Source organism: Falco rusticolus, chromosome 11, assembly GCF_015220075.1.
Source record: "Falco rusticolus isolate bFalRus1 chromosome 11, bFalRus1.pri, whole genome shotgun sequence".
NCBI classification, from domain to species: Eukaryota; Metazoa; Chordata; class Aves; order Falconiformes; family Falconidae; genus Falco; species Falco rusticolus.
The window spans coordinates 14,261,469-14,274,757 of NC_051197.1; the positions used below are offsets into that span (position 1 = coordinate 14,261,469).

The 13,289-nt window shown below is 38.9% G+C and overlaps 1 protein-coding gene across 3 annotated transcripts in view; it reads right to left on the bottom strand.

Annotated features, from left to right (window-relative positions):
- The window catches only part of ADGRL4 (adhesion G protein-coupled receptor L4), a 76,908-nt gene that overhangs the window by 7,504 nt on the left and 56,115 nt on the right, over positions 1 to 13,289 (bottom strand). For all 3 annotated transcript variants that reach the window (XM_037404308.1, XM_037404309.1, XM_037404307.1), the window contains 2 exons: positions 12,069 to 12,289; positions 11,915 to 11,981 (listed from right to left, as the gene is read on the bottom strand). In XM_037404308.1, coding sequence (XP_037260205.1) covers positions 11,915 to 11,981; positions 12,069 to 12,289 — 288 coding nt within the window. The remainder of the gene's footprint in view (positions 1 to 11,914; positions 11,982 to 12,068; positions 12,290 to 13,289) is intronic.

A 13,289-nucleotide genomic window follows, 5' to 3' on the forward strand; every position in this document is an offset into this window, starting at 1 on the left:
AATCTTCAAATCTTGTTGAATAAACCTTTGATGACGTTATAATTAAGGCTGCCTTAAGGTGACAGGCAAGGTGGATGAGAACGGAAAGGCAAACATAAGGCACTGTCTCCGGAGAGGCGGCAGGCTGGAGGGGAGCGGGATGTGCAGGCGGCTGTGAAACCCGGCTCGGGATGGGCTGTGCACAGGCCTGGGGAGGGCCAGCCTGGGACCACCGCTGCCGCGTGCCGGCTTTCGGGAGGGGTTACCTGGAGAGCGGGCAGAGCTACTCCGCAGCTTTGGGCAAACCCAAAGTGCGAAATGGTGCGGCGTGGCCACAGTTTTATCAAGTGAATAATGACATTACAGTGTGACACGGCAAGTTCTTCTGCCTTTGCTTTCAGTGTTATTACATGGCTGAGCAGTCAGAGAAACCGCTGCATGTCCTGAGAGGGGCTTCTCAGCAAGTCTAATGGGAGAAAGGGGAATTACATTGATTCCAAGCCCAGAACTGAATTATTTTCTTCTATTTTTTATTTTTTTTTTATTTTTAAATATATATAACAAACCACCCCAAACTGCCGTTGGGCAGACAGTGCACTTAGTCCTTACTATTTCACAAAGGAACCCCCTGACTTTCTCCCTGGAAGCCTAATTCTGTGAGGTGCTGAGCATCCTCAGCCCTCCCTCCCCCAGAGATTCAGTGGGGTTTCACTCAACATGCTCAGGTGCACTACAGGGGTAATTTTAATAATTAATCTATTCCCCCTTTTTTTTTTTTTTTCTTTTAGGTGGTTAATCAAAGACAAGGGCTGATATAGGAACAGCCTCCACTCATAGAATCTTCAGGGAATCATTTCTCCTTAAGGATATGTGTGAAAGTATTTTTTAGCTTTTTTAAATTCTAGAAATGTTGTGGTATATTTATGAACAAATAGTAGGAAACTTAAAATATATTTATGGGAAGTAGACATTAAATAAGGACAATTATTAGGATCCCGTGAAATCAAGATTCTGTAGATATGGGCAACTACATTTATGTATCTGTATAACCCAGGATATCCTCCAAGGAGCCACAAATCTGAACAAGCTAGGTTTTATTGTACACCCATGACTGAGTTTAAAGGGAGGATGGTAAGTGTTTGGTACATCTCTCTTGCGGAGGTCACCTATGTGAAGGGTCACAAGGATTTAGGACTTTGGAGTGACTTCTAGCCCTGTTAAACCAATGGCAGAACTCCTGTTAAACGGTGAAACTCCCATTGCCTCCACTGTTGTCAGGGCTTTATCTCTACACATCACAGAGAGTGACAGTCTCAAGGGATTCACGGGCAACAGTGAACACTGCTGTGGGTTTCACTCTGCAGATTAGCACTTGCGTGTATCTTGGATGCACACTGTGGTATAGAGCAGGATAGTGACATTTTTTGGCAGCTGTGTTCTGGGGATCTCCATGGTACAGTTCCCATGTTCACAGCTGTGATGTGGGTGGGTCAGATACAACTGGCACACAAGGATGAGTTCAGAGCTGTCTGGAGTGGTACAAGTCCTAGGATCAGATCTGACCCACAACCACAGCACCGGTCTTGATAATTTTCTCTTGTAAAGAAATTTGCAGGAGAGAAAAAGCAATTGCAAATTCAAAGAAATTCCCTGGTGCTTTCCTAATCATCTTGTCAACAATAAGGAGGTTTTGCTGAAGGAGTTAACCTGGGGAGCTCTGTTCAGTCAATCACATGTATTTTAGGACGGGATGGGGAAAATTGTCTGTGGTTTTAACCAACCTCCATCTAGAGGTAGGATGGCTCTGTAAATCTGTTTGCAGATTTGCATCCCTCCCTCTGTCTCAGTACTGCCACAGCTAACTGGATGGTGTACTTCTGCACAGGCTTCTGTAACGAAGGAAAGCCACCCAACGGTGGGCATGGCTAGAACTGCTTTGGCTTCTACTCCTCACAGTTCTGGGACCACGATGCAGAATTCCACCCATCCATAGTTTGTACAACGAAATAATAGAGTTGTATGTATATCAAGACTTAGTAACATTTATGCTGCTCTTTTTCCTGAGATAAGGATCCAGAAGAGCATTGAGAAACAATGTCATCTAGTGTCTAAGCAAATTACAATCTTCTCTGTTGATTACTAATTGTATTTTGCAAACTAAGAAATAATATAAAAATGAGCATGTAGGCCCCAAAATACTAAATGTTCCAAGCTGTTTGAATTCTGCTAATAGCACATTGCTTAGCAACTGCTATATTTAAAATAGGTCCTTAATTCCACTGTTTAATGTGCGTATTTTACATATTGGAAGAGTAACATAATATTCTGTCCTCAAGTAAATATGATGTTAGTGCTTCACACTGCATGAAACTCTCTCTGTGTAGGTACAGAAGGGTAGTTATTTTTAGTTGAGCACTGAATGGTATGAAATACACAAAATTTAATAAAGCATGCAAAACATCTGCCTGCAAATAAAAATATTTGCACTCATGTTGAAGAGTTGTAGTTTCTTTTATAATTAATTACAATTAAATTGTAAGATACTGAGTGAAGTGATATATCATCATTTTGCCCCATCAAGGAAGCTGACAGCTGTCAAATTTGGCAGCTAAGAAATCTTTTTCTTCCTCCCTCCCTCCCTCCCTTTTTTAAGCAAGACAAAAGAGCACTTGAAAGCTCAGAGGGAAATGGCCCATCTTTCATGGCGGTAGCTCAGTTAGCACCTAGACATCTGGTAAAATGAAACAGATTAGGGCGAGAGGCATTCAAGAAAATTTTGTCCAACATGTTTTTGCTGAAAAACGTCAGTTCATTAGCACTAAAAGACATTCACTGTTTTAGACTATCCTTTCACCAGGAAAGGCTTTCTGACTAGGATAGCTTTTCTGATTAAAACCAGAAAGGACACTCCTGAACAATGAAAATCCCTGTGGACAGGGCATTCATCCAGGATGCTGGAGACACTGGCACAATTTTCTGTTGTACTTAATATTCAGACTAGGCTATGACCCCTAGTTTCTCCAGCCTCTGTACCAGCTATTCACTGCTATTGTTCCGTCAGCGCTGCTGGATCTATTCCATACCATATAAATAATTAAATATTCACCGGAGCAGGGAGACCTGGATCTCCCTCATCGCCCTGTTCCTCATCCTGGACTATCTAAAGACAGTTCTTTTTTTAACGGTGGAGTAATTGTTTAATACAAGACTGAGTTTTTGAGGCTATTTCCAATACACATGTATTTATAGAATGAAAAAGGAATTGGTGATTTCATATATGATATCCTTGTGTAAAAGCTACACTCCTGCCTTTCAAAAGTTATTAAAACACTTTAAATACCAGTCTTTTAAGGCTCTCTAGTGTTACAAAGAAGAGAAGCTATAAGAAAGAGGCAGCTAATTCTAAAGATTCAGACATACTAGTTCTGATTCAGTCTGAGCACTTTACATTCAAACTTCAAAAACGAAACCCCCAAATCATTCCCTTTTCCTTTCTTAGTCTCTGTCTCAATAATTGATGAAACCATCTATATGCTGATGTCAGATCTCACAAAAAAGAATGAGAAAATTTCTCCTGCTGCTCTCTTAGGCATATACTTGAATTTTTTACATATATCATGCTGAATTTGGCTCTTTCAAAAAATGTCTGAAGTTCAGAGCTGCTGTATCTGTATCAGTCTTTACAATGACCCTCATTATGAGTCTTTGAATTAATGAGCTTGTGATGGTCTGAATCCTGCCACAGAGAGCAATACATTTCTGTCTTTCTGGCTGTATGGCTAATGGCTGGGTAAAATGGCAACATTCAGTGGGTCATCGTTGCTTCAGTCAGGGGAGAGCAGAATTAAGCTATTAACAATACAACAGTTTAAGCTACAAAATGAAAATGTATGCCATATTAATTGCATAAATTGGACACAAGCTGGCAGTCAAACAGTCTGGGTTTGTCTCCTGACTGATTTATCTCATTATCATGTCCCCAGTGAATATACCTTCTCGAACACTTTAGGTATACAACAGCAGTCGTATCTAGGAATAGAAAATGTAATAAAAACATTTAATAAAAACCCCCTTTAGGCCATATTTAGGGGAAATATTTTCAATAATGTAGGATTAGAATTTTATGACTCTAAGATTTAAATAATTTCACTTGTTTTAAGAGTTAAAACATAGCTAAATGAGTTTATTTCAAACCCTGTCTCAGGAAATACATAATTTTCACAAAGGTTGCTCTTTATCTATGCATACTTCAAAGCTGTTCTTTTACATACCTCAAGCTGTAGATTTAGACTCAATTAAATGTTGCCTTTATATTTTTAGAACACTCATAGCAAGCTGTAAATAAATAAATAAATGGGGCTTCTATAATTTTCATCAAACACCTTCTGAGACTTCTGGATTCAGTGTTGTTTCTTATTGGATTGCAAAGCTAAACACATACTGACCTAAATATTTTTATTTAACCTCAGTTCTGCAGTCAAGAGCAGGAGGGATGAACCAGTAGAGCTGTATCTGACCTCAGCCATAAATGTTAGCCCAGCTAGAGCCAGTGGTAGGACTGGGGTCTATCTTGCTTGCAGTGTAATTAATTACTAGATTTACTCTTCTCCTTTTCCAAGAAGCTTTTGAGAAGGTGTATTTACTTGGTGCTAATGACATAAATCAGGCTGTTTAATGAACTGATTCCAGGTGCATCAAAGACTTCAGACTACACGTTACACCTCTGCCACAGTTTCTTTGCATAAATGCAAACCTGTCTTAGGCTATATCTGGAGCCTCATGCAGGAGCCTTGCAGAAGTATTTTTACCTGGCAAAGAGAAGTGAAGTAGTTGTATTTTATCTTTTAGCACAACTAGCTTCACTGAGATACCAGGAATGAGGCAGCATCAGGAGCACAATTGAGATGTCAAGTCTGACAACAGGCTATATTTGCCATTTCGGAGGTGTGAATAGTTGGCAGAAAAGCTGTCCATGCCTTCCACAGTTTGCCAAATCCTCTACATGATTTGGCCCTTTGATTTTTAGAAATATTCACGATTCTGCTGCGGCTGTAGTGACAAAATTCCATGCTGTCGTTTATGATCCTACTCAAATCCACAAAAAGCTCTTTCAATGACCAAGTGAGATTTCCAAACAGAGTATTCACATGCAATTACTACTGTGAATTTAAATTTGCTTCTCTAAATGCCTGCCAGCGATGAATCAAAGGGGCAGTGGAATAGTGGAAGAAATGTGATTTGAGTGAGAAAATATGTAGTGTGGATGTAGTCATTATGTAATTACTAAGAAAGTCCAAAAGACATCATTGGTTTATGTTAATTATCCAAAGCAAACCTACAGCGTCCTTTCAATGAACAATTTTGGGTAAGCACATGTGTTTATAGAAATTGTGCTTATAGCAAGGCAGTGTAAAGAATGACCAAGATAATATTAAGCAATTAGAAAAAAACCAAACCAACAACCAACCACAAACAAACCAAACGAGGACTGATTCAGTTGTGTGGCTTTTCTGAAAAAAATTCCATTGAAGCTTAGCATACATGGATCCATTTAACCAGTGGGCAGAGTTTATCTTGCTAGAAAAGGAGGAGGATGCCTGGGACATTAACTGCACTGAGTTATGGGACATCTCAGGAAATCTGCACACCCAGCTGGCACCTGCGGGTGCTTTTCCCATTCCCCTTGGCATCTAGCTGTACTCCCTCACCTGCTGTTCCTTGTTGCCTCATGCTTGATGACAGAGAACACACCTGACTTTTCAAGTCTAATGTCCTGTCAGTGAATCTGAGAGAGAACTTTTTCACATGTTTTTTCTTATAACACTACTAGCTAAGTTGATATTTTTTAAAAACCAGTTTTATATGGAATATCCTTCAAGGATCTTTGAGCCTTATATGATTAATTTGTTCCCGTGCAAAAACTTTAAAGTAAGTAATTTTCATGTTGTAGACTAACAGCCGCAGCCTCTTTTTCCAAGTATTTCCAGGGGCTTTAGAACAGGCATTTTAAAGACAGAGGGAAGGAAGGAAAAAAACTGAATTTCACCTGAAAGCCCTGGTCTTGCTGAGAAACTGCATCCATTGGGTATGGCAGTATAGAAGCTGTGGCTTGGAAATTAAAGCCGGTCCTGTCCGCTGAACAGGGCATGTACTTTCCAACTCAGTGATTATTTAGCACAGCAGGTATTGTTGTCGCTGAACAACACTGCAGTTTGAACTAATCTGTTTCAACCAAAGTTGCAGACTCAGTCTTTAACGCCACTATATAATTAATTGTCTCCACTTTATCCACAATGGCATAAGAAATGCAACAGAGACACGTTTAACTGAAGCCACAGAGGGGCTAATGAAAAAGGGACTATTATTCTTCCATAAAGAATAATAAAGCCATTGCTAGTCCCTGTAGGAAATTTATTTCTACTAAAAAGGCAGACTGAGGAACAAGCATAGGTATAAGAAAAGTTTAAAACAGCTATTTTCTGAAAAACGTACAGTAAACTGTACAGAGTATATTTTTCTCATCTAAGAAACATAAGTAGGCATTTATCACAAATAACCTCTTAGAAAAACCCCACAGAGTTTACCAATGCATAAATATTCACTGAAAAATGTGAGATGGTGGTATAGTTTGTTGTGATGGAGGTTAGAGGTCAAACCACTTTTCAATAGAAATCCTTAGAATATCAAGAAATATCAAGAGTAACGAACATGAGCTGCTTCACTCATGTGAAGAACAGAAATAATAATGTGAAGAAGCCCGAAGAGGCAATGTACTTGATTACACCAGTGTGGGTTTTTTTTTAAGTGGGAGAAATGGACTATAAGATCATGCTCAATATTGAAGTCTGGGAAAATGTAAAAATTAAAACTCTTGATATATTTACTTTTCTACAAGAAAGATGTTCAGTTTGAATGGCCTAGATTAAATACATGAAATTTGTGAGTATATGGGAAAACAGCAGAGTAATGGATTTGCCAGGAAATTTTTCTGCATTGATTGCAGCAGTATTACTAATCCTGAATCAACCTAAATGTACAGAACTGAATAAGTATTAAAGCTGTCCAATAAGATTTGATGAATGCACTATTCCATTAATTTTACCTTTTTTGTTGAATAAATTATTTGACAAATAATGGTAAAATTCATCAAATAAATTATCTGATGAATGTATTTTTTAAGTAATCGACTGGCTCTAATGAATATGCAGGCAGTTCCTTAATGAAAAGCATTACTCTACTGTTAGCCTGCTTTCATCACTCATATGTCACTTTTTTTTTTGTATTTTGCAACTGCAATTTGTATATTTTATTCATTTACCCATTCATTTATACATGGGAAGTTCAAAACAGTATGGTTAATCAATCACTGCATTTCTTAGAATATTTTTACTTTACGGTTGATTATTCATTACATTTATTACATACAGGAATGCTTAATGAAAAGAACTTGGCTTTCCTGAGGACACCTCTCCCAAGTTCCAAGCCAAGTTTACAAGAATGCTCTGAAAATTGCAGGGTCCATTTATAAGCCATTTCTGCAGTTGCAAACACAATTGCGAATTGTTTCAAGAAACTGGAGCTTGAAACCAAGCCAGACACCTTCAAGGTCCCTGAAAACACACATTAGAGGAGTAAAACAAGGAAGAATGCACAGGAGCCACCTCCTCACTGCATAGCACAAGGATGTTTGGATAAAATCCACCGAGAGGATTAATTGGATGATGTTCAATTTTGGAATTGTTCCAGCCTCAAAGAGCAAGTCTGTATTTTGTTATTACAGAGGTGACCTCAACAAATGATACTAATAGGTTTATACTGTTAAATGGGAAATTGCACCTGTTAATGTTGCAACATGTCACACTTCTGAGTCTTGGTTCATCACAGAGGTATGCCAGTTTATTGTGACAGTGACAGCAGGTGCAAGAGTCAAGCCTGCATGACTGTCAATACTGCAAAAGTGCAAATCATGTTATCATGGGTGACTTTGAACTTGCTGCATGAAGCTCAGCTGAACAGATTTGATGGGAGAAAGCTGTGGGAGAGAGGTATATTAGAAGGGTTGCCTATAACTGCACTTGGAGTAGCAGTGATTCTTTTCCAAGTTTTCCTTTTAATGACTAGTAGACTTTCATTAGTATGGTGTTAATAGTTTTTGCCCAACTTTTCCAAATGATGTAATTTCTGCTGCCAGCTGGACAACAAATATATGGCTGTCCCTCACAATAGCTACAAGTGGGGGGAATTACGCTGTGTCCAAAGAGTTTAAAAGGTGATGTTCCCAAAAACTTCAGCAATGCAGTATAAAGTCCTTACATAGGTCTGCTTCCACTCAACACAGAGCGGGCTGTCATTCCAGAGGTTGGGAAAGCCATGCAGAAGTCCTCCACAATGGGAAGGAGCTTTTTATTGGCTGACATTACATGCTTATCAAAATTGCAGCCACATTAACCTGCAGACAAATGGTTATTTCCTTTCTACACACTTCTTCTTACAGTGAGATTGTTATTGTAAGAGTGTTTTACAAAAGAAAAGAAAATGTCCTAGGGATTATTTTTTTTTTTCATTTTCATACCTTTTATCTCTGGAGCTTATATTTGTATTTGCCTTAATCAGGAATGGATTGTGGTGTTTCGAAATATTTGTCCCTTAAAGCTTCTGATAAACTCACTTCTCTATTAAAAAGTTTAAATACTTGTTATAAATAATTTCTCCATACTTGTATGCTTTGATCTAATCTACTGCATAGTTTTAGCTAAAATGGTTGTGGTTCTAAAGATTACAAGTATTAGGAGAAAGAAATAAGTTGTAAAAATTATCTTCAGCTTGCAGCTTGCTTTACAAAGGTTTTAAATGCACTTTCTTTGCTAAATTTATCTAAAGAGTTTCTGACCCACTCTTTTTCATGTACAGTCACCAATCTAATAATAATAATATAATAACAATAACAACTTTTAGATGGGATCAATAAGGCCATTGCTTTCCACTTAAGAACTCTAATAGAACCTTAATATTAATAAGCAAACACTTTCAGAGGTAGTGTTTCTAGGCTTAGGCAATCAGAGGAGAACTTAGTTTGTACTCCAGATAAATGCTTGAGCTCCCTATGCTTCAATATTACTGCAGATTTAAAGTCCAAGGATGTGTTTGAAACAACGTACCCTGAGACAGAAAATCCATTGGTACAGAACCAATCCTGTTCTTCAGTGTTTACGTGGTTTCTCAAAGCCATATTACAGTATAATCCAAGGCACAAATCTCCTGGGTCCCCATTCACAGAAACTAGAAGCACTATTTGGTACATGACCGTTTGTGCTGACAAGGATTTTAAGGCTTTTGTGCAAGAATCAGATTTGTGGTGAGCAGCTCTGCAGCAGCTTGATATCCAAACTCTCCAGGCTATCATGAAAAACCTTCAAACTCAATGCCATTAGTAGATGAACCTTGGGATTAAAGGTAAACTTGAAGCTGCCAGATTTTGCAGCTTTCTATATGGCGGTTGCGCTGCCCTATCTAGTTATCCCAGAATAAAATTAACATTTCCTTTTCAGAGTCCTTAATTAGTAATATTTATTTTCTTTCATTAGGTGTAGGCAGAATGGAAATCTTGGAAAAAGATTGGCTTCTGTAATTAAAAGGACTTCCTAAGTGGCACTACTTTGGAAGGAGTTTAATCTTTGTTATGGTGGTGCCCATGCATATATGTGCCCAACAGGAAGACTGGGCAATGGAAACAGAATTACCACCACCAACATGCCTTCCACTGAGCAGACATCCAACATCAATGTCATCTTCCAGAATCAGTGCCTATTTTCATAAGGTTTTCCAAATTTTCCTTAGACAATAACCTGGGTAGAGTGCAAGCAAATTACCTAGCTCCCTGCACTCTTTGAAAACATCCCTCTTGCATTCCAGGCTTCAATTTGCTATCACCTCATCAAAACAAGCTGTCCAAACAGCTTGAAAAACATACAGCAGACAAAGCAGCTTGCTGAAAGTGAGTTGCCTTTCCTCCCAGGTCCAGTAGTGCATGATTATGAAGAGAAAATAATATAAGACAATAAAGGCACGCTAATACTGTGAAAACATGTTATCACCAAATACTTCCATAACACACAAAAAATAACAAAACAATCACAGGGCTATTTGCTGTCCAGCTACAGCTCCTTTCTGTGGCTTCCTTAGGCAAGGAAGCGGGATTAAAAAAAGAAACTGGATGCTATTGCGTTGGTGCATAGGGCCCATATCAACTGCTATCAACTCCCCTATTTTCTTTTAATTTGCAGGGGTTGCTGGAAGATCTGGAGTGTCAAAAAACAGCTACAACCCTCAGAGCCCAGCTTGCAGGATTTGCCTCTGTGGCCAGCTAGACTTGTATCAAAGCCACTACAGACCTGCTCTGCCTCTGTACTTTGTACCTAAAATCCCGCATTAGGCACAGCTCAGCTGGAGCTGAAAACAAGGTTACAGATGCATAAATTTGGGGCATTTTGTATATTTTGATAATGCAGTTTTCCTGTGCTAACAGTGCAGTGATACATCACTGCTCATAAATCTTCACCTGAAGGCAGATGAGGAATAGGAATGAGAGCAGCAACAAAAAAATCCCAGCCCTGCTAACTTCATGGAAGAAAGAGATAAGGTCCAAAGAGGAAATAGGAAATTGTCAACATAAACCTAGAAGCTGTAAGAATTTCCTAGTAAAGGATGGTCTCACCCCATGATTTGGTTTCACTGTAGTAATCTTTTGGCTCTCAGGACCATCTGACCCCAGGCACATGGATCCAAGGAGTGTTACGGTGCCATGCCATTCTCAGAGTCTACTGTGCTCACCAGGAGGGTGAGATGGGGTGATCACTCTGCAGTTGCATCTAGCATGTTGTTCCCAGCCTATCCCCAATCTACAGTAGGAATTTGGGGTGGAATTTGACCAGAATGATACCTGATACCTTATTCAGCTTTGAAATGGCTAATGCATTGAAATAAAACTGTTTTACTATCATCCTGTGTGTGTTAGGCACTGCCACTTCTTTTTTACAAATCCTCATGTTTGTCACCAAATGGCTTAAAAAGCAACAAAGGGTTATAACTGACTCGACCGTAGATGTCACGAGGCCTCACCATTGCACCTTCTCCTCCTGTTAGCTCCAGCTATTGCCAGATCACTGTCAACCCACTCATACACAATAATACCCCATTACAGTTGGAATGGTTTGTTAAACTTTATAGCACTTAGAAATGCTCCCGAGGCACCAAAAATGTCTCGATTCAGAATTGAACATATAATACCTGCCAAATTTGCAGGTTTGAAACCACTTCCAATAAGAATTAAAAAGGCCCTCTTCACAGCTGAAATAGGGCTATCAATACTTGACTTGTCTGCCCATGTGAAATAGCGGGTTCTTTTCTCTGACGTCGCAATTTAGTTTAAAATAGCTATGATGATGACAGGGTACATGTGAGTGATAAAACCATAAAGATGACAGTCTAATCTTACAAAGATGACCGATCACTGATAAAAGATTAAGTCACACAACATTTGAAAAACCAGATTATCTGTCTGCTAGGATAGTGTCTGTGTACACCTCCTGCTGAGCCATGCTGAGATGCCAACGACGTAACAAAGATGCTACTTCTTAAAAACCAGAAATGCTTCACAGACTTTTTCAAACCATTGGGATAAAAGCAAGAAAGCAAGTAAGAAAAAAGGCTGTGATCTTATACTGAGCTTTTCTTGTCAAACATTCATTTTTCAGGCTAGCAAAGTATTTAGATGTACAGCATATAAATAATTTAGAGACACTATAAAAAGGTCTAAATTAGCCAATTCTGCCCTATAATTAGCACTCGCAGCAATGCTGGCAATGGGTGGGTGATTATTAAACACCTTTTATTATCGGTTTTATGTAGTACTATAAAAAATGAAAATTATACTTACAAGAATTATTAGACATGCTGGTCCTATAAAACTCCATATAAAGTTATTCTTTGTGCTGAGCCAACATCTGAAAAGTAAACAGCAGAAAACTCCTTGAAATGTGCAATTGTGACTATTGCAACCTTATGATTTGAACACAGAAACAGTGACTTACACTTCCGTGGTGCCATAGTACTTGTATCCCAGTGCAGCGGAGATTCCAACAACCACAGCTGGACTGACGTAGCCAAAGACATAGAAATTCTTGTGCAAGAAACCCTTGTTGTAGATGACGCCCACAACTATAAGGTAGAGGTGAATACCTTCAATGCACATCCATGCAAAAGCAGCTAGAAGGAAATAATGGAGTAATCCAGCAGTAATTGAACAGAAGAGCTAGAAATCCAATCAGAGAAAGCAAGAGTCATAATTTGATTAATATGTCTCTGTTAATATAACAACATATGCACAGCAACCTAGGAACTAAAGTGGTGGTCCAGCAGCCCAGTTGTAATGCTGAGTGACAAGAACTTGGCCTGCACCCACAAGCATACTTGTTCATTAGTGTTTTGTGTAGCCACTGGTAAAATAAAGAGACTACATTCAACTGTTAAAATTGGTGCACGGTCTCCCAGAAAAACTGTATGAACAAATTGACAAAGTTGGTGTCATAGTTACAGCTGAGTAGCCTATATGCTTTCCTGATCTAAACAAAGTTCATTTTTATGATTTTGATAACAAGTTAATTAGGCATCACAAGGAATTATTTCTGAAATAAACTTTTGTTAATACAAAGCATTTGTAAAATGATGTTTCTCAATCAATCAATACTGGAGTGCTACTTCAGGGATAGCAGCTCATATTTTTTCAAGTAATTTTAAATCTGATTCAGCTACTTATAGTAGGGGTATTTTGATAATTTATGCATAACCTAATTTCCTAAAATTAATCTGAGATGCAAAAATCAACAGCCCAGCTTGTATGAGAAGCAACAGGGACAGGTCAAGACCTCACATGTAGAGCGGGAAGGGGTCCTCCAGCCAGCAGTGCAGTATCTTAAATGCCAGCTTGGGACTGCAGCCCAGCCTGGCTTTTAGGGGAGACTGTCACCCGGACAGCCACCAGCGTGGCTTTGTGCAGCACCCAAACACATGTGAAAAGTAAAAATGCTAACCACATTGGGACCAAAGTCTCAGCCAAGGTGACAAAGTTCAAATGAAACCCATGGAGCAAAGTCAATACACACCAGCTCAGATGAAGACCCTGCTTCTTTAAAATGACCATTTGGTATCTCCTGTCACTAGACTGGGAAGTCAACGTCACTAGAATATTCATGCTGATGCATCTTATACTGTATATTTACAACACAAAATCAAGGTACAAGTGACAGCTACCC